At 42.9% G+C, this 22,733-nt stretch overlaps 1 protein-coding gene across 2 annotated transcripts in view; it reads right to left on the reverse strand.

Moving 5' to 3' along the window:
* DEPTOR (DEP domain containing MTOR interacting protein) overlaps window positions 1-16,576 on the reverse strand; it is a 78,135-nt gene extending 61,559 nt beyond the window's left edge. Inside the window, exons 1-2 of one of the 2 annotated variants that reach the window (XM_058810177.1) lie at window positions 16,346-16,576; window positions 16,097-16,192 (exon numbers count right to left, since the gene is read on the reverse strand). In XM_058810177.1, the coding sequence (XP_058666160.1) occupies window positions 16,097-16,182 (86 nt within the window). In that variant the 5' untranslated portion in view covers window positions 16,183-16,192; window positions 16,346-16,576. Of the gene's footprint in view, window positions 1-16,096 lie in introns of both variants that reach the window. The other variant, XM_058810187.1, reaches the window with a different exon arrangement.
* Window positions 16,577-22,733: the final 6,157 nt, after the last annotated feature.

Raw genomic sequence — 22,733 nt, forward strand, 5'->3', positions numbered from 1 at the left:
TTGACTGGATTGCCTAGAGGCAATTAAATTGTTAGAAGATGACCTTCACAGTTCATAACTAGACACGGAGGAACAGGTAAAACTATAAAATGTAACAACAAAATGCTCTGCTGAAAACTGGGAACTCAGAGTCTAAAAGCAACAGAGTAAGAAATAGCTGAATATGCAGTAGTGAAACTTTTACTGGGTAAAGGTTGAGACCATGCAGAAATCAAGGGAAACCTCACATTCTACTAACAGAGATGTTTCCAGAGATTATGGGAAATTCAGTTGTTTATGTCATTGTACCTGTTACTACAGAACATCTCATTCGTGACATCTCATTCAAGAATGATCAGCTCAAAGAGATGCAATGTAGCTCTACTCTGGTATGAGAAATGATGAGCCAGTCTCATGAGCAGAGAGAAAAAGATACTGGATTGGAAGTCTGGCCTTACCTAGACAAAAAGTGAGAAGGGCAGAATTGCTGTCTATAATATTTCAGGTGAGTTGAAAGCAGAGAGCAAGAAAAGCTATTTAAGTAATATTGAGGGATCCTAACAAAAGAATTAGACAAAGTTTTGGAGAAAAGATTTCTAATTCTCACTTAAGGGTATAATAATAATAATAATAAATATATGAAAGGATTATGTATTGTAATATTCTTCAGATTACCTTCCAGTCCTGTGATTTATAATTACATTATTTACATTGCTATCTCCAAACAACCTTGGCAATACTGTAAGGTGGAAGAATATCAGAGGCTGAACTTTGAATGCACTGTACCAGGATTCAGACTTTTTAAAGTCTGGTTCATGTCAGCAGCAAAAAAGGAAAGTTCAAATGCTGCCTATATTCAGACACTTGCTGTTTATATCAAAGCTTTTACTACAAGTGTATATGCAGATATATGCAGATATACAGACATTCTTTGTGTGTTTGCCAAAGCTCAGGAGCTGTAAGTATGAGAGATGACCCCATTTTGTGAACACGTTTCCTTGTTTTTGCCTCAGGGTGTTCTCTGGTTTCCATTTTTACTGTGCAAGCATCCAATAGTCCTTACCTGGCTGATTGGAAGGATGAGGATTAAACTGGCCAGCCAAGACCAAACTAAAGGCATGTTCTCCTCCAGCATCTGAAGGAAACTGTGCAACCTTTGTGGCATACAACTGTGTCAGGACGGAGCTGGGGATTTGCTGTGAGGAAACCCCATCAGCTGGGTAGCAGCATGCATAGAGACCAAGGGTCTGCTCTGCTTTATTGCTAAATCAAAGTGTAGAAGCCAGGAGCAACTGCAATGGCTGAGGATCCTTCTGCCAGCTGCACAGATCAGCTCTGAATTTTACCCTTGGCTGAAGTCTCTACATGTCTGAACTCAGTTGGCTTTCCTGCCTCCACGTGCAACATTCACTCATCCCCTTGAGATCCAAACCACCAGGTTTGCAGGGACCTCCAGCTTCTAACCTAAGATACTGTGAAGTTACTGCAAAGAACATGTCTATATAGTCATAGTCAGCTTGGTCTTCTTAGCCTGGAATTTGTCTAATTTGATGTAGTGGCACATATTTATTTTACTTATTGAAATAATATAGAGTATGTAATTATGAAAGTGAATAAATCAAAATAGGCTAGAAGTCTAAATCAAATGCTGTTACAGCCTTTTAGAGTTCCCTTAAGTTGTCTTGTCTTTGAGAGTAAAATATAAGCCAGTATGACCTTTCCAGTCAGCTGGAGGCAACAAAGCAGCATAATCCTAATTAACATTCTGCTCATTTATACATTTTCTTCTTACAGAAAATCATGTAACATTCAATAAAGTCTCACTGCCAAAAGAAAAAGAAAAAATAAACCACCATGTGCAGATGAGAAAATGAAAAATGTCTCAGAAATCTACAGACTGCCCCAGACTACACTGAGTTCCAAATGAATGCACGCCAATGGTAACAATGATTTTACTCAACAATTTTGCAATATAACACTACTGCATTTATTTTTTAAACACAGAAAGGATTGCTCTCTGACATAAATGTTTTAATGGCAAAAAATCATCCTATCTGCTTTAAATCTCTATCTAGGTCATGCAAACACATGACAGCAAGAATTATGGTATGTGAATTTAAGGGGATTATTTAATGAGATGAAGTTGCTCACTGCCTAAATTCTGATAGGCTAATGAAGAACTTCATCATTAGGAAAAATCTATTATTAAAAATCATAGTTAAATACTGAAACTATTTAAAATATTTTCCTTTTGCAAAAGTCTAGCCTGGGGATTGTTTTGTTTGATTAGCTTAGCATTTTTCTACATCTCATATGATATGGACAGATACACAGCTGTGGCACAACCACTCTTTATGAATAGTTCCTTCTGTCAGAATGCTATCAAGGATCTTGTCTTGTTTGATTAGGCCTTGTAAAAAGCTCACAAATATATAAGCTTTGAAAGGATTAATATTACAGAAGCATTTTTCCTTAAGACTAAATGGAAGTTTTCTTTTAAAGTAATAAATAAATCCCTAAGGAGTCCAGAGAAGTTCTGCTGCTCCACTGAACAGCTTGCTCCCATTGCTGGGCCATGTGTTTGCCATTTCTCCTTGTAAGCAATATTCTCTCTCCACACATGCAGAAAGCTCAGTGAACAGGTATTTATGTGATCTGACAATAAATTCAAAATGTGACTTCTTACTGCTTTAATAACTCAGACCATGCATTCTGACCCTTATTCACCAAGTAACAGCATCACCTTTACACACTCATCAGCCCCAGTGGAATGCTGCTGGATTTAGATTATAACAACATGGTTGTGTTTACAGCATACGCCAAAATTAGTCTTGGGCTCAGCTAGAATCCAAAACACATGTTGCACAGACAGTTAGACTTTAGATGGGCAACAGGACAAGAGGAGCCGAGTGGTTCAGGCCTGCACGGTGCCTTTACACAAACTCAGATATTCACCTATCATCAGTCTAACGGCCCAACACTGTGTGTTAATCATCCTCAAGATGATTCATCCCCTCAAGACCAGTCCTGACATCACCTGCCTGAAGAAAGGAAGATCTGTTGGAGCTTGGCTATGGCTGCTCCTCAGGTGGTTTGAACAAGCACAGTTGGGCCGACAGACCACAGGCACTTCTTGCAGCTACCCAAGCAGGTGGAGCATGGATAGAGCAGGTGCCAAGGTTTAGTCCCTTATTTGTTCTGGCTATCAAAGCACAGTACAGTGTTCATTAGGTCTTAATTTAAATGTAACCAAAACCATTTGAATGAGAGAATCACAGAATCATAGAAATGTTTATGTTGGAAAATACTTTTAAGATCGAGTCCAACCCTTAAGCCTGGCATGTCCACTACTAAACCAGGTCCCTAAGTGCCATACCTTTTAAATTCCTCCAGGGATGATGACTCCACAACTTCCCTGGGCTTGACAATCGCTTCAGTGAAGAAATTTTGCATAATGTTCAAATCTAAACCTGCTCTCATTCAACCCGAGGCCATTACTTCTTGTCCTACTGCTTGTTACCTGGGAGAAGACCAACCCACCCCAGCTACAAGCTCCTTTCAGGGAGCTGTAGGGAGTGACAAGGTCTCCCCTGAGTCTCCTTTTCTCCAGACCAAGCACCCCCAGCTCCCTCAGCTGCTCCTCACCTGAGTTGTGCTCCAGACCCTTCCCCAGCTCTGTTGCCCTTCTCTGGACACACTCCAGCCCCTCAATGTCCTTCTTGTAGTGAAAGGCCCAGAGCTGGACACAGTTCTCGAGGTGTGGCCTCACCAGTGCTGAGTACAGAGGGACAATCCCTGCCCTGGTCCTGCTGGCCACACTGTGTCTGATCCAGGCCAGGATGACACTGGCCTTCTTGGCCACCTGGGCTCACCCTGGCTCATGTTCAGCAGCTCTTGACCAGCATCCCCAGGTCCTTTTCCAAGGGCAGCTTTCCAGCCACTCAACTCCAACTGGAGCCTTGTATGGGGTTGTGAGCAAAATGCAGGACCTGACACTTGGCCTTGTTGTATCTCATAAAACTGGCCTCAGCCCACTGATCCATCTAGTCCAAACATCTCTGTAAAGCCCTCCTGCCCTCCAGCAGATGAACACTCCCACACAACTTGGTATCATCTGCAAAGCTGCTGGGGGTGCCCTAGATCCCCTCATCCAGATTGTAGATAAAGATATACAGCATTTCAGTCCATATGTAAGTAGGCTGTGCAGATATGAACTGCTGAAATTGCAAAAGGTTTGTGGCCACTGAAGACATGAAACAATTGATCAAGTGGCCAACACCTTTCTGTGCCTTTTCCTACAAGTTTTTCATTTTCTGAGAGGGAATACTGATATTTCACATAAAAAGATCTGCTGTGTAATTTTCAGCCTGCAAGCAAAATTTCACAATTTCCACTCCACTGGAACTTTTCCTTAGCCACTATATGTTTAAATAAATTCTTCTTTCCATTTTTATTGTGCTGAACAGTTTCGGGATGCCAGTTAAGAATCCTTTCTTTCTTCCTCCTTTGGCCCTATAATATCTTTCCCAAGAGTACTATTGTTACTGGCCCCATCGAAACTCAGATGTTCCATATCCATCAGAAGAGCAAGCAACACAGGGTATAAACATATTTTGTATGAAATTAGGTAGGAAATACTGTTTCAGCTGGTGTTGATTTACAGATTCAACCCCAAAAAGTAATATGAAGTTAGTAATACATTAGTTTGGAGCAGCTCTAGCCTCTTGTAGCCCAACAAAGTGAATGCAAGCAATTATCCTTCAACCACTGGTGTCTGATTCATTACAGTAGGCCCAAAGCATAGCACATGGAAAAACCACCACTTTATAGAAAACTAAAGAGATTGGATTTTCCCCCATGAGGAAATATTTTTAAAGGACCTAGGCCTTGCAACATTGTGATAAAGCACAATGGCATATAGAGAAAGAAAAAATCTCATTATTTTGTGTGTGTTGAAAGAAATATATTTTTATTTTATTATTATTTATTATATATTTATATTATTTAAATTATTATTTTTAAATAGGTGGAATAATGGTAGGACACATGCTTGATATAATCATGCCTTTGATTGCAGGACAGACTACCAGATGAGATGTGCCCCTCCAAGGGAAGAAAATGTTAATAGTTCAAATACCTTCCTCCCTCAGCATGTGAATGAAAATCCTCTTTCCACAAGCAAAGTTGGAGCTGCAGGACTATGCACAGAAACCTGTGCACACAAATGAACTCCCAAACTGGTCCCTTGTGCACAGTGAGGGGATCTGACAGTGTCATGCAGGCAGTGAGAAAGAGGAGCAGGTGGCTGGCCCTGAGATTACTGTTCCTCCTGTAATGCCAACATGGCACAGTCAGCAGCATTTCTGGCACCGTGACCTACTGCCCTTACAGCACATATTACTCTCTACTGTCTCAAATCTTTTCCCTATTCTCACTCTTCAAGGATTGCTATAAAACCAGCATGTCCCAAATATGTGCTCTTTGGTTTCTGTACCCCAAGTTCTTGAGGCATGAATCTACAGATCACAAACAACTTGGAAATCTTGGTGGTGAGGAGAGTTGTGATGTTGGCATTTGATCAATCTCATGTGATCTGAGGTAAAATCCTAGCCTAACTTAGAACATTGAGGTCAAGGAAGTCAGGCTGTCACCTTCACATCTTCCTAAAAATCTCAGTTGAAACAGAGGGATTTCAAAAGTTCTTGGGAGTCATTTGGAAATTGATACATTTCTCATCCTTAAATTTGCTTGAAAAGCTGGACAATGTGAGAGCAGTGGTACAAAGTAAGGCAGCTGATTTTGCACTGGAGTAGGTTAGGAGGCATTCTTAGAAGCCCTCCCACCAGTGTCACTGAGTGGATAATTTTCTCTGGTTACCAGCCAATAACAAAAAGCTGATAATATCAGCCACCACAGCTTAAAGAAGACAACACACTATGCCTTCATAAAATATTCAGTTGGAAGCGATCTCTGGAGGTCATCTGGTCCATTCTATACTGAAAGCATAACCAGTTAGTACAAGTTGCTCAGGGTCATGTCCAGGCAAGATTTTAATATTTCAGAGCTTCTCCGGACTCCTATTCCATTTTTTTACTTACCCTCACAGACAATAATTCTTTCTAAATCTCTCATTAGAAAGTCCCTTGCAAATTTTGACTACTGCCTCTTGTACCATCCCTGTGCACTTTGGAAAATTCTCTCCCCCTTTCCCTACATCATCTGATATTAGTAGTTGCAACCAGAAGAATCCCCCAGGCCTTTTCTTCTCTAGGCTGAGCAGATCCATCCCTCAGCACCTCCTTGTATGTCACATGCCCTGGCTCAACCCCAGCCTGAGAGCCAGCCCTCACTGGGGCTTGAGTCTTGTAAGAAGACAACTTTTTGCAGTCTGTTTTAGAGTAGCATAATTTTGCCTAAATTAAAGATAAATAAATAAAGCTTATTAAAATAAAATAAAGCTTTTAATAAACTTTGCTTTACTTCTTCTGTTCAGTGTGTTTTTAAGAACCCATTTTCATCCCTTGTCTAATTAGACATGTAGTAACATGATACCAATGACTCCTATTATGGACCCATTTTTCTTGTCACTTATTAAGCTCATTTAATCTCACCTATTTCTACCATTTGCCAAAAGACTTGAAAAGTGTGAGTTTGTTTAATATGCTAAGAGTTTTGAAAATAATGTCCAATGCAAGTCTTTAAGTTTCCAGACATACTCAAAATGGTATTTGTACAATCTCTTTTGAGATTTATACATGATAATGCTACTTTGAACTTCTTCCCGTGACAATTTCCCTCTGTTTGCACTGAACAACCAGCAAAATAGCAGTTTAAGCTAAGTTACTTTTTCTACATCTTAGTAAAATAAATTAATTTCAACTAGAGGAAAGTGTAAGTTAATTATATCCTGAGCATCAGGAAACAATTAACAGCTTTCTATTACATCGCCCTAATTTCTAAGCTATACAATTATATGCTACTGCAGAAAAGGATGTATGATTATCAAGACAAGGATCTTTTCAGAAAAAAATGAAAGGAAATTGTTCCACTGCTGACAATCAGTGCTATAAATAATGCCTAGCTAATATCTTTTCAGAAGTAATTTCCATTATTTGCAATCCTAACTTTGAGTGATGTGTCGGCTGTGTGTTGTCAGATTCTCCTTCCAGAGAGGATGAGCATAAATGTTGGACTGATTCCTCAGATAAACCCTCAAAAATTCAGCTTCCTGTGAATATTTTGCAATACTCATTGGAATTAAATCAAAAATCATTGTTTTTACTAACCATATTGTAATTATCTCTTGCATTCACTTTGCCTCTTAAACCAGGGCCAAGACTGGCTTGTACAAACACAAAGGGACAGGCAGGCCTGCTTTAAGCAGCCACAATGCCTTGAAGATACAAGTCACAATGTAAAGAGACATACAAACATTTCTTTTTACCTGCCAATAAACCCATTTGGCCCAATACACAGGTGAGGGGTGCAGACACAGAGCCAGTGGGTTGTGCAGCTGTTCAGCTGGACACCAACAGAAACACTACAGAAAAACACCCCACAGTACTTAATGTGAGAAGCAAGGGAGAAAACCCACACAAACATCGCTAACAAAAAGTCAAAGACTACTGTGCTGGATGGCCACTGTACTGCTGGGGGTGGGAGAATCTTCCCAAACCAGGTACAGCATATAAGATTCGTACAGGATAAATATCATAGTGCTGCATGAGCAGAACTTTGGTCTCTGCAGACTCCTTGTGCAATGCCCCTTTCAGAACAGCTATACCACTCCCCCAAAAAGTTTAAGTTCTGTTTCAAGCTCTCCTTCCCTATTATTTTCCACCTCAAGTCTTCTATGCACTGTCCTCAACAAACATGATCTTTGGATCTTATCTATCATTACAGCTTGGAAATATAGCTCTTGAGAAGAATAACAGTGTCTGTCTCCCTGATTCCTTCCACTGCCTTCTCCTCTTCTGTCACACCAAACACAGCATTACCATACTTGACTTTGAAGCTCCCATCTTTGCTATCACCATCTCTTAGGTGTGTTGGCTTTTACTCTGATCAGCCATTTAGTAACAGTTTGTTGTTTGATTTTTTACCTTCAAGTGAGCATCTCTGTGTTTGCTGCCTTAATAGAGAAGGCATCCTCACCCAAACAGCCACAGACCCATTTGGATGGAGTCACCCAAATCTTGTCTAGCATTGCTATGATCTCTGCCAAAAGCCTGATGTGTAAACAAGGGTTGAGCAGGGCAAGAATGGGGGTGAGAAGGGGCTCCTGGACTGGCAGGGCTGTACTTTTAACTTCAAGAACTGATTCCCTGACAAGACAATCTCACTGTGGGGTCCTCATCCCCTGACCTCAGGCCAGCTGATCTTACCCCTTACACCGTCATTGGCACTAATTTAACAGGATGACACCCTGGCTGAGCCCCCCAGACTGTTCACCATGGGCTCAGACATGCACCAGTGCAGTGCACCAGCCATGCAGCAGAAGCCCCAGCCCAAGGGAATTGGGCTGCTCCTTTCTGCAGCAGTAGCCAGACACATTGAATGAACAGTCCTGCAAAACCCACAGCGTGACCTTCCCCTGGCTCCTCACAGAAACCAGAAAACTCATCTGCCTGCAAATCCCTGTGACACAGCTGTGGTAGCCCATGACCCAACCACACAATTGCAAAGAAAGGGAGAATTACAGCCTTGTGATGTGGAAATGTGCTTCCATATTCGCTCTGAATTAGCAAGTGCAATCAGAAACGTTTTTTAATTATTTGCAACTGCACCTTAGAGGTCTGAACGCATTTACTAGATTGAGGCACTGCTAAGATGAAAACTCTGAAAACTGTAAAAGGCTGATAATTAAGGCCAGAGTTGCTTTCTAAAGTAGTGCTGTCACACTGGTGATAAGCTGGTCATGCAAATTGCAGAGTACAAATTTCAAAACGCATGAAATGTCAGTATTTCAACGTCCATTCACATAAAATACTGAGTCAAGAGTGCAGAAGTAATGATAAAAGCCTTGAAATAAAAAAAAAAAAAAAACATAGCCAAACTTACTCTCTGTTCCTGTCCAATAACAGCATATACATTGGGCATTTTAAACTCAACACCATTTTTACAATGTCTTCTACCGGAGTCTGAAATTTTTTAATGGGAATCCAGCAAATTAAATCCTGAGGGAGAGGTCAAGCAAACTCAGCAGTGGCTGCTGCCGCCATTCCCTCTCCCTGTACTTGACCATGTGTTTCCACTGCCTCCTTCTTCCCAGTGTTGGCACTGGTCTGACTTCACACTGAACCTGTTTAGAAAGTAAATTTTTTCTTATTTGGCTTCAGCTGCTTCAGTTCCCTGAACTTCTGATCCCAGACAAACACCAGCGTGAAGTGCAAGGGAAGTGATAAGAGCGGGGCAGCAGCAGCCTGCAGCTGGATCTGCTCTATCAGTAAACCACAGCCTCAAACGGTGCGTATTCCAGTGACAAGGGGGAAGCCAGCACCCATTTCTTCCCCTGAACTTCTTCAGAGAAAGCTTTTTTGTGGTCATGTGGTAAGTTGGTTTGTAAAACTGACCCAACTGAAATACCAGCCTTCCAAAAGCTCTGCTGATCACTCCCCCAGTGCAGGTCGCTACACGGTGATGGTCCAGAGGTGCTTAAGCCAGTCCAAAGGACTGGGAAACACAGAGGGAACTGGAAGGCAAGAACACCTACTTAATTCCAGTGGTTTATGCATTAAAATTGTTTAAAATATATCTCCACACTTGGGAGTTATTTTTCTCTATGCTTTCAGGATGCCACTCTTGGGCTCGAGGTCTGACCTCCCAAACCAGAAATCCCAGTCCTGACAGAATCCCACCTTGGTGGCTTCACACAGACCATCCCTCACTGTCCAGAACCCACCACTGCTGCAAGACACTACAACTGCAGGCAAGATTTGTGTTGGAAGGGCTTTGTTTTTCCTCAGAGCATACAGCAGCTACCCCTGATGGGACCTGATAAACAGCTCAAATTCCTAGGCAGTACCGCTACACAAACAGTAAATTACAATGACAAGTGATAGGAAGAGTTCTCTGTCATGGTGCCAGCCTATGGCCACTGCTCCCACAGAAGCAGGGTTCATGTAATAAATGCAAACCTAGATTGATTTTGGCACATTCATTCTGCCTTCCCTGCATGACCATCAACATTGGAACAAGTTTCTTTCACTTTTTCATAGGCAACTCCTCTAACATAAAATAAATAAAAAATATTCTTGCACATGCCATACACATCAAATCGCCTGCCAATCTCTGCTAACCTGAGACAAAAGTTAATGATTGACTCCATCTGGAATGGAATACATAAAAAATACAGCACAAACCACTCATACAACATTTGCCTTCTTATGTACACAGTGAAAGAACGATCACTATTTGCACATGCGTTGTTAACTACTTGATCTCTGAGCTGCTCTTGAGGAAAGCTGCTGAGGGCAACAACTGAATTATTAAAAGGCACAGCTACAAGGAAAGAAATAAGGAAACAAAGCCTTACATCTTCATTTCTAGAAACATTGATTAGCCCATATTTTACTGAAGGACATGAGAAATTGAAATTCCTGGCCCAGAAATCTCATACATATATATATATACAGATGGGGTTTGTCATTAGAATTAGTAACAACAGGCAAGATTGAAACACATGAAAGGGTGAATAAAGAATCAAAGACTCTAGAAAAATTAACATATAAATCTGAGAAACACTTTAAAAAAATTAAATTATTTATAGTATATACACATAATAATTTATAGTATATATACGTAATAAAAATATGTAATTGAAATGGTTGTGATAGAGTAGAGTTAGTGGGAAACCTGATTTCAGAACACTTCATTTTGCAGCTTTACCAACCTTCACTTTGACATCTTTTCTTTCAATGTATCACTCTGGTGAAACCTTACAAAGAAAAATGACAATTTTTTGGTTGCTTGATTCTGGAAAAAAAATTGATGGAAGTGAAATTATTTGTACAGAGAGTTCTGGAGGAGTCTGCTCCACAGAGATCTGATGATGTAATCTCTGTGTTCTATCCATGCTGAAGAAATGAGCATACAAGGGTCTTCTCAAGTGAGACAACTGAAAACTACTTTTTCAGGGTTAGTTTTAAACCCAATCAGCTCCTGGGAAATGCAACCACTGGTAAAGAACTAAGGAAGTGGCAAGAAAAATGTTCCGGGGGTAGAAAAACAATCATTCCCTGAGGAGGAAGTACAAAATTAGGCAGATTGCAAAATCTCATTTTAAGAGATTCTGTCAGTTCTTCAAATGGCATAGATGTTAGTTTAACATCTAGGGATGTGACTTGAGAATAAGTGACCTCTAGACAAGTATATATCTCAAATCCTTTTAGAGTCTAAGTTCACAACAGAGTCTTAACACACTTTCAAACACAGTGATGGCATTTAATAAATTCTGTAACTGCACAGTTTATATAATCCTGTATCACAGCAATACATTAACACTAAGGGTCTTTTGGTATCATTGCTCTAGAAACTATCACTGTTTTGTGCCATGGGCTCTCTGCACCTTACAGTGCTAATGAACTTTTCAATCCTACCACCATGAAAAAAATGTTGACTCTTTATTGCTTAGAATAAGAAAAAAGCTATGAACCTGTAGGTGCTGCCACCATTAACAAGTTAATGACTCTGAAAGTTATGCACTCCAATGTGGCTTCTGAAAGTGATAAGGTTCCTGAAATAAAACCTTTGGAAGACCAGTGAAACTGGCTTTGTCTTACAGCTTCAAAATGTGTAGCTGTTTATCATGTAAAACCTTTAACTCTGCGAATCAAAATTCCTACACTAACTTTGACAAAAAGGGAAATAAATTTCTGTTTAAACTTTTGTCTTTTCCAAAACAAAAGAAAAATCTCTAAGAAACATGCTTCATATTTCTCCAAGTAGAAAGATGATGCTGATTAGAAAAACTATTCTATCAAAATCACTGCCTCATCTAAAGAAGTGTGTATAAATAAAACATATTTATTTACCCAACTATTTAACAGAAATGTGGATAGGGAAAGATGTAGTTTCTTCTGAAAACTGATGATAAAGAGAGATCCAAAAGTCTGCAGAGACATTAAATGCCATTGAAGTTACCCTTACTACAGAGAACTGTACACCGTATACAATGGCAATAATGGGTGTTTAAATATTGCTGCTCAGTCGATTGAAGCCTGAGGATTCCTGAATTACTAGGCACATTTACTGCAAGAAATGAGGGAGCCTTGGGAGATACATAAGATTTTGGCAACAATCAGGCATCAAGAAACAATTAGCAGATGAGGAGATTTCAGACACCCTTACCTCAGAAGACAGGCAACAAGCATCTATATCAAAACATGCCCATTGAAACTGCTTTTGGTTGCCAGAGGGCAAAATCAGCTCTATCCAAGTCAGTGCTCAAACCCAGACATAATACTTTAATCCTTCTGCCAAACACTGCTGAAATGGGCACAACCTGTTGCCTTCAACTGTGAGAGAAATCAGCTTGGAATTGCTCTGCTTCTGATAAAATTCTTAACAACTTCAGTAGTGACGTTATTAAGCTTCCAAGAATGACTATCAATGTGACACCTCCCTTCAGGCACTCCCAGCAAGGCCAGGGAAGCTCAGGGACATTCACTTGCCCAGGGTGTACCAGGCAGGGATGCAGCAGGGTAGAGGCCTCCAAGGGCTCTCCCACTCCTGAGGAATCTGAAGGCCCTGTGATCCTCTCAAACATTTTAAGGGCAGTGCTGTTGCAACCTTCTGAGAAGAGAGAGCTCACCACTGAACAGCTGTAGGGTCTCTGCAGCAGAACAAAAGGACAAGCTGAGATTTTGGGTGGCTGGAGCTGTCACAGCCAGAGTCTGCAGTTTGTCCCTGCAGGACCACTGGGGCCAAAGCTTACAGCTGGGTCATGCCCAGCCCAGCTTTCCCCTTCTCTTGCCAATCTCTTGCATGGCAACAGAAGCTGCCAAAGGGTCTGTGCTGGTGTGTCACACTGCTGAAATCTTCAGCTTTCCTTCACAGCTGTCAGCTTCATAATTTAAAGGCTCACCAAGAGCCAAACTTCTAAGTCCTCACTTTAAAAGATTTGTTTCTATTAAGCAAAAGTAAGAGTTAGGTATTTGCTCAGACAGCTACGGGATATAGAGGCAAAGGACACTACAGGATGTAAAAATTTACCATGTTATCTAACATACAGCTCAACATACAGCTCTTATTTCTTTTTCCATAAATCACCCCACCCATGGGCCAGGATTTACATCAAGCCTATGCCAGCAGCCAAGATCCTGGGCGCCAGCTGACATTGCACACATCAGAGCAGAGGCTCCTGATCTTGCAAAGGCAAAACACACATCACAAGCAATCAAGAGACAGGAACAAGGAGAAGGAAAAAACTCTTTGTCCTGCTCCTTTCCCTCCCCCAGCCCCTGTGCACTTGTCTCAGGAGTGGAAGAGGACACAGGGCTTTCTTTCCCACCACAGGCACTGCCAGGGTGCAAAGCCAGGCTTGCCAAGGTGCTGCTCAGACAACTTTGACCCTCACTGCATCAGATCCCTGCCAGAGAAGGACAGACATGCAACAGCCCATGGGAATGAGAGCTGTGAGGCAACACGTGAGGCCAGAGCGAGACAGGCACTAGGAACTCTGCAAGGAATTTAAATCAAGCAGCTCTGGTAAGTATTTGAGTTTAGACACACGTGCTGTTTGGTCTAGTACAAGAGTGCTTTAAATACCTCCATTTGGTTGGGTTTGTGTAAGTAATACCGTGCTCACAGTTTCATTTTACACTTTTACTCCTCAGTTATGTGCTCATCTTGCATGCACTTTCACCCAAATACACACATAATCACCTGTCTGGCTGCGTCAATCCCACTGGGGAATCTTGCAGTTGCAAGCATCACTAAGAATAGAGTACAGTATGCTGCCTTGAGCACACGTGTGCTGGTTTTCTATCATCTGTTTGCCTGCCCCACAGGCTGCTGATATAAACTGTCTTTGATCCTGAAAACACTCCACATTTTCATTTCGCATTAACAATTATATGCTTATCTTGGACAGGAAAAGGGAAACTTTAAATGCAGGGTTGGCTAAAACTTGTCTGCCAGCCAGTCTTCTATCACTTATTTGTGGCTTTTACTGCCTGGAAAACTGAAGAATACAAGTTCTTTGCACAGAATATCCCAACAGAGAAACAGAATTAAGTTAAGAAAAAACTGGGGGGAAGCAGACAATTTTGGGTGCAGTTTCACAGCACAGTTCCAGCTGACGCAATAGCTCTCTGCTATCCAAATGGAAATCTTGTGTCTTCTCTACCACAGCCACTTCTTCCTCCTGGCTACACATTCCCAACACCTTTTTTCTGTAGCTTCTGGAAGTCAGCAGATCAGAAAATCAACCTACACACCAAATCACCACACTGGATCTGTTTTCAAGAAGTCTGAGAAGTTACCTGAGCAGGCAAAAAGAGGAGGTGGGACTACACTGCTGGGTAGAAGGAAAAGGGCAGGAAGAAGAGTGGATCTCCCTGCTCAGCAGCAGCCAGACATTATGCACACTGACTTGCTCAGGAACTCCCAGTCCAAGCAGATCTAAACCACTTCTTGTACAGTCATGAAGGAATGTCCACAGGTAACTTCATAGGATGGGCAATAGTTACTTTGTATCTGCAAATCATCTTTGACTGTGTTTCAATACCATAACAAATAAAATGACAAGTGTAACTCTTGATAACAACACAGATGAGCTGATTCTAGGAGCCAGACTTGATAAAATTTCCTCAGTTTCTCCTTTGGGAAAGATTGCAAAGTTTTGCTTTTACATTTAACTGTGATGTATACAGTAAGATTAATGTGATCCTTATAGAAATTTTGTATTAGCCTGAAATCTTCAACTTCTAGTAACATAAATTAGGAACAACAGAATTCTGATCTGACACTTGGATGCTCAACTCTGCAACAAATCCACCATGCAGGACCAGTGCCAGTGTACTCTGTCACTCTAAAGGCTACTTTGAAGCAGAATCTCAAACTTGGAGGAGGCACTGGTGTGTACTGCAGCCAAATCACCAAAATCACATTTACTTGCCAAAGAGGAGTATCACTGGTGTGCATCACATAGTGGCACTTCTCCTTACTTCGTGGATGCAAACAGTAACAGTGTCTGTACTATCAGCAATGATGGCATCTGCCAAAGCAGGGAACATTTCTAACACTTTTCAGAGTTTGTCTGGCATCTGAGAAAAAAGTTTTTAAAAATTCAAGAGAAACTACTGAGAAAATATTTTTATTATCCTCGTCTAGTTACTTATATAACACATTATAGTGAGATTTTTCTTCCTGAATTACAAGATGGTGCATCACCAAACCGACATTATTAAAATTACTTTGTCTGCTCTGTACTGTATAGGTACAGCTGGCACACATAGCCAGCATACACCACAGAATTAAAAATTAACTGAGTCAGGCATTTTTGTTCAAGGCTCCTGTGCTGCTCACAACTCCAGTCACACTGCACTGTTAATTGCTGCTGGCACTGACAGTAGGGATCCCCATCCATCTGCTGGGACCAGCTGATGCAAAATAAAAACAGTCCCTTGGAGCGAGGCGCAGCTCTGCGGGGTCAGTGCCCGGCGCCGCTGCCAGCGCCGGCCGGGCTGTGCGGGAGCGCTGCCCTGCGCTCGCCCTGGCTCTCCATGGGGCGCTGAGACACTTCACCTCTTATGGTTTCTTTGGGGGTTTTATCGTTAAAGACGCCGCTCTCCTGCAGCGTTTGATGCCTTTAGTGACGCAGCAGCCTCTCCCCAGCCGCCTCCTGCTCCACGCAGGGGAGCGCAGGTGCCGCGGCAGAGCCCCCCGTGCGGTGCTTCCCCTCCCCGGGCTCGCAGCGCCGCTGCGGCCCCTCGTCCTCGTCGCTGCTGGCAGCGGGGCCGGAGCCCGGGGCCGCGATGGAAGCAGGGCAGGTGCTCCGGTGCAAAGAAAGTCCGCGGGGAGAGACCCTCGCCCTGTGCCTCCCGAACCTCCCCCTCCCGCCGTCAGCGGGGTTGCTGCTGATTCCGGGTAAAGCGGGGAGGAAGGCACCGCTTACCGGAGCTGCTCGCCGGTGAGCAGGACCTCGGCCATGTGCTCCAGCTCCGCCGCTTTCTGCTGCATGCTGCTCATGCCCTCCTCCATCGCTGCCGGCCTGCGGGCGCAGCACCGCCGGGTGAGGGGGACCGGCACTCGCCGCCCCCGGCCGCGCTGCCCCCGCCGGCAGCTCCGGGGCGCCTCCCGCCCGGTTCCGGAGCTCTCCGGGGGTGGCGGGCAGCGACAGCCACCTCCTGCCGCTCCGGCTCACCTGAGCGCCGCAGGTCACTTCTCCCCTCGGCAGGATCGGATCCCTCCCGCCGCTTCCCGTGTTATTGTGTCACTGGCAGGCGGAGAAACACATGGCTGCAGCCGCCGCGCCGCAGCCGGGCTCGCCGAGGCAGCAGCGGCCCCCCCCGGCTGTCACACGGCAGGGTCGGCGCTGCCCCCGCGGGAAGGGGCCGGCTCCCCGCCGGGGGCTGCGAGCCAAGAGGTTGCTGCCGCTGCCCGCCCCGCCAGCCCCGGCCCGGGAGGCGCAAAGCGGCCGCGCACGGCGGGGGGAGCGCAGCGCTCCCCGCCCGGGGCTCCTTCCCGCGGGTGCAAAGTCCCGCGTCCTCCCTTCAACGCGGGGCTGCTCGGAGGAGCAGTGAGCTTGGGAAAAGCCGATCCGGCTGCGCGGGAGGAGATGCGACCGCTGCCCGCTCAGGTAGTGCGGGCTGCGCCTTGGCAGCGGTCCTTGGCGATGCAGCGCGGGGCGGGTAGTAGGAAGGGAGCGGTGATCTGGGGTTTCAACCTCAAAAACTGTTACTGCCCTCCTGCTGCCCACATTTCCGCTTATCTGCCACCCAGGGGTTATTTTCAAACCCTGGTCCCCTGCTCACATCAACTCTTTGTCTCCAGGAGACAGAGGATGCAGAATTCTTGCGGCCAGAGGAGCATTTTGTCTTGGAAACGGGAAATAAATTGCAGGGTCACGAATACTGTCAACATTTTTGATGGGGGGGGAAAAATCGTCCTTTTCTTTAAAAAAGTCCAGGAGGAGGCATCTTCTGCAATGGTCCAAGCATGATTTTCATTTGCAAACACATGCAATACCTTGATTGCCTACTCATTGCCTTTATATCTGTCTGAACATACTGTTTGTGCATGGAAATAGTTTCTGCTAAAGCACTTGCAATACTGTCATCGATCCAGAATCAAAATAATAGAACCACAAGTAAAACTAAGAAGGGATCAAGTGAACCTAGTAGTAATGAGAGTGCAGACAATGGGAAGAAGGTGTTGATTGCATTACCCATAGTAGAATTGTGGCATTTATTACTAAAGGTGGCTCAGGATGTAAAAGAATGGACTTGGAACCAAGGAGAAAAACACTTGGAAAAGAAATCTACGTAGGGTTACTAAGCAGACAGCAGCCACATCCAGCTCAGGAAATTCTCTGTTCTAAAAATAATGGTCTCACAAGGCAAGCACTTGTGTGACATTTCATATGTGCTTTCCCTGCTGCTCCCTACTGTTTATAGCCACTGAGATGAACACAGGACTAGAAGGACCTTTGGCTCAATCCAGTAGAGTCCTTCTAATGAGCACCTTTGTGGGTCTCAAAGAGCACAACAGGTCCCTAAGTGGCAAAGGGAGAAAAATACAATCTGCCTTCGTTTTATTTAGGCCAGACAGAGGAACACCTTAGGACTGTAAGCACTACAGCCTGAGATTATTTTCTGTAAATTTGGAAGACATGCATTTAATCTGAATACTTGCAAACGGCCTCTAATTCCACTCATACTGCAAATATACAAAGTACAGATTCACAGAGCTGGAAACAAAAAGAGAATTGAAACCACAGTCTCATCTGACCTTATCTTTAAGACAAAGAATGTACACAGCAATTTTTATCAAGCACTTTATCACATGACTGAAGGAAAAACAATTTCAAGAGAATGTACATTGTAGACCATTTCTGGGTAAATCCTTGGCTCTATCACTTGAGTTTGGCTGATTTCATCCATTCACTGCTGTTAAAAGGAGATACACTGTTCCTCCAGGCTCTGGCAACACAATCTGCAATGTGTCTTATGTTAGTTTTCCCACTTTTAGGTCCTCTGCTTGTTGCAATTCAATTCACTAAACAGGCCAAAGGGGAACCTTCTTCTGAGCTAGTAAGCAGAGCTGTGCAGTTGGCTGCAGGGTGCAATGAGTGTCAGAGCTGACAGCCAGGTAGAGTGGGCCTTGACAGCTTGAAACAGGAGAGGAGGAAGAAGGAGAAGAAGCTGTCTTCATGCAGTGACAAAGTGTCATGACAGCGTGCTTGTGGAACTGCAGCCTGAAATCCATATCCTTCCCTGTGCAGTTTTGCAACTTGCAAAATGCAGGCCAGTGCAAATTCCTGTACTGGATTATTTAATGATTATAGAATTTCGTGTTGGCTTTTGCACGCTGATATCCCACTTGTAATTTGTTCCACATGTTCACACTGAAATTTCTTACAGTTACAGTTATCCTTAGAGGAAGGAATTGGCTATCAGTCACTCCAAGCCTGCCATCCCCCAAAAAAGGGTAATGACACAACCTTGAAGGGTCACATTGCAGGCAAGAGCCAGTAAAAAGCTACACAAAATAATCTGGTGGGATTTTTAATCTACAGACTGCTATAGAACATAAGGTCTAGCAAAAAATGTAGCCTGTGTTGACCCTTCCTCCCAAGGGAGAGGTCATGAAGACTAAAATGCTCCTCTAAGAGGTGGGACAGCATGTGCAGAGTTTGAAATCCTAACAGCAAGACAGAGAGAGGCATCCCTCTGAGACAACACCTGGTAAATAGATAGAATTATTTTTCTTCAGATATAGGATCAATTTTAGAAGTTGGTGCCTATTTTAGACCTGAATATCTGAGTTTTACTTTTCGTATGGCTGAAATTAAGTGAGATAGAGGTAGCTAGCCACCAGTAAAGATTCCTCAGCCAAAAGCATGACAGATCTTTGAGCTGGAGCCCTGGGACACTTCAAAACTCATCCTCTATGATATCAAGAGAGTAACAAAAGGTCTGCATAGGTCTGCTGGAGGGTTGGTATCACAGGTGTGAGGGGTAGCTCAAGTGTCTTCCAGTGACTTTTGATGACATTAGAGGCTCTCTGTCATGCAGGGAGGTATAAGGCAGTACACTTTAACCACCAAGGTCACAACGCTCTGTGGAAGCTCATGCATGAATAGGCACATTGTATTAGAGTACTGGGTTTAGAAAACATGTTAGTGAGTTGTATAAACTTTCTTATCTCATTTAGTAAATGCCCAAGTGGTGAAACACTAGATGTTTACATAATGAAATACGAATATTGCTTTCACTGCTTTGAAGACTGTTGTACCTGTGGCCTACATTTTGACTCAGAAAATTAATCTGATAATTTGATAAATTAATTCTTTAATCTCACTAGTCAATTTTCTGCAAGCTTATTTTAACACCAGACATCCTCATGAAAGAATTACAAGTATTCATGTCTATACTTCTCATTTCTCCTATAACATTGCTCTTGAGTCCCAAATAAAGTTGTTTGGCTTTCCCTTGCTGGGATGACTAGAGCTTTTTAAACAGGAAAATGATATAGATGCAAAAGATGGTGAAGCACTTCAGTGACAAAAGGCATTAACAGGTAAGCTGTTGGATGGTTGTGGTGTTTTTTTTCCCTAACATCTTTTGTATAAGAGACAGCATTATGTAAACATGAAATTTAAAAATTCCTTTATAAAGGAATTTTATAAAGGTCACTCTGTTTACTGAGAAAGACAAGTACAAAATGGTTTTTGGCTTTTAAGTTGACCTTTTATCTAAGTAGCTCTTGCAACACTCATGGAAAATGAGTGTGAAGGTTTTTTTCCTATATTCCCATGCTTACTTGCAAAGAGAGCTCCCTTGTCTTTGTGTTTCAACTGGTTGACTTCCTTAGCACTAGAGGCCTGGGAAGGGGCACCATAGGAACTACCAGGTATTGTCCAATCTCCCCTCCTCTTTTCAGGCTATGTACAATAGTGTTTCCCATACATGGAAGTGCACAGATTACATTCATTGCTGCTCTAAGTTTGAACCATTTAAGTTATCTGCTGGGAACTGGTAGTAAGAATCAGTGCTGGTGTGATTCAAAGAATATATTTGGCCAAGCTAATTTTAGTCCTGTGATAAACCACAGGAAAGTTAGTAAGTAGTAAGTTTTCAAAAAAAAACCCAAACAAACAAACAAACAAACAAACAAACCCCCCCCCCCCAAATAAGGATATGTGTTAAACTTCTCTTTTTCTATTATTGCATCCAAGTTCCTGCAAAAGCCTCTATGGAAATAACAGAAGGAATTTTTCATAGTCTTCCAACTTTTCAGCACTAGAGTGAGAGTCATATCTGTTTATATTCTCATATTTCATGTGTTACTGACCTGGTAGTTGTTGTAATAGTGAGCTGAAGTGCAGAGAAAAAATTATTTTGATCCTGAGATATACAGAGACAATCTGAAAAGGATTTTCTAAGCCTGTCCCTACACACCTTTTCCATTTTGCATTAAATATTCAAACACTCACTAGGCCAGACAGAGGTAGCGAGATTTCTGTGCAGACTGACAGCTAAGGCATGACCAAGAGATGGGTACCTGCTTCAGCGCTTGCTCTAGTGAGCAGGTAAATATTTTATAGAAACAAGCAGCTTCAATAAGATAAAAGATCAGAAATTCGCATCAGACCAGTTACCCAAATAATTCCAGTTGACAGCATGCTCTGTTAAACCAGCATTTTGCACTACCCAATGCATGCTGCCCCCTATTTCATTATACATGGAATATTTTCTAATTCCTCTTATTTCATATATTCATTTTCCAGTTATTTCAAATTTTGATCATCACAAAAATATTTACAAGCCTAAAAGCATGCATAAACCTGTTGGAAACCTCAGGTTTATCTTTGAAGAAGTTCATATGTATTTCCAGAAGTTTTTTTTGTTTGTTTTCTCTTTATTTTATTTTATTCTGCATTTTAACCAATGGCTGTCATGAACTTGTACAACTCAAGTTTCATCTTTATCATATGTTTAGTCCAGATCATACATAGTCCTAGACTTGAGTAATATCCAGACTAATGCATGGACTGGGAGGTGTGAGTCAGCTGGGAAGTGTGACTAAGAGTTGAAAAGGAACTGCTTTCTAAACCACTTCTCTCATGTGAAGACAACACCTTCTAGCTCTGTGGTAAAAGCCAGCTTAAGCCATCCCCCAGCTGCCTCTGCATTAAAGCACTCTGATGTCTGGCCACAAGATTTGAAATGTTTGCTTAAAGCACTGTGGCTTGAACTGGCGGTTTGACACTGACTTGTGATCAGCCCTGAACACTCAGGCATGGGTTGGTTTTCTTGTTCTCTGGAAGACGCCACCTAAAAGTAGAAATTCAGTCTAAGACACTTTAGTATCCTTTCCTATCTATTTCTGCTTCTCAGCACAAGTTCCTGTCGAATATTTCTCTTTCCACGCTGCCCATGTCGGAGCACATTGCCTTAGAACACCTGGCTCTTTGTTTCCTAGGGTGAGCATCACAACCAGGGCTTGGGGTGGGTGTGGGTGCAAGCATGCAGCGTGCACATCTCTGGGGACATGTGGTTCTGGTGGCAGCCACAGAGGCAAAAAGTTTGACAGAGTCCAAACAGCTGCACAGAATGAGACACAGAATCATAGGCCTCCTCACAGGCTGCTCAGGCTTCAGCATTGTCTCTGTCCTTCACCATGTCCCAGCCTGTAACTCCTTAGGGGAGGCTGGGGGACACACAGAGACATCCCTGCCTGAGGAACACCGCCTGCCAAGACGCTCCTACGGCTCACAGAGCTCGCTGGGGCTCAGGCAGCAGCATGGCACATTCACAAAGTGCCACCGCTGCTAAGGGACACCGGCAGCGCGAAACACCGATGGCACGGCTCAGATTCACCGGGATGATCAGCACAGCAGCCACGCTGGGTGAGCCGATGGCACGGCTCAGATTCACCGGGATGATCAGCACAGCAGCCACGCTTGGTTCGCCTGACTCGGGTCCATGTCCCTATAAAGAACTGTGACCAGTGTTTAATCGTTCTGCCACCCTGTGGCCCTTTCAAGAATTTAAGTATGAAAATGCCAGTTAGAAAATTGTGGTGAATCGATGCTCCACAAAAGAAAAAGACTGTTAAATTAAGCTAATTTTATAAAGGAATAATTTTTAGACAATACAATCTCTGCACATAATTAAAAACACAAACATATTTGACTCCATCATTAATTTCCCTCCTCAATGAACATCAAAAATAACTGCCCAATCTAGTAAAAATGAAAAAGTCAGTAAAACACCAGATAATTCAATATTCTTTTTCAGGAAGGCACTTTGCAAGTATTTGTCTAGGACTTCCTGGGTTCTCAAAGTATTTCTGGATGTCTTACAGTGCTGAAGCCATGAGATTAACTTAGTAGAACATGATTCTAAAAGAAATCAGAATCTACATTGTGCTGAGATATAGCAAAATGATTTGCTATGACCCATCCCTCTATTGAACTGAAGAGAAAGTATCTTCAGCGCTATTGAGAACCAGAATTCTTCAGTGTAGAAAGAGTTCTTCTGCAGCTCTGCATCAGGGTAACTGGATGCCAAAAACCTGTTGGAAGG

This window comes from Ammospiza caudacuta, chromosome 1 (assembly GCF_027887145.1).
Source record: "Ammospiza caudacuta isolate bAmmCau1 chromosome 1, bAmmCau1.pri, whole genome shotgun sequence".
Classification (NCBI taxonomy): domain Eukaryota; kingdom Metazoa; phylum Chordata; class Aves; order Passeriformes; family Passerellidae; genus Ammospiza; species Ammospiza caudacuta.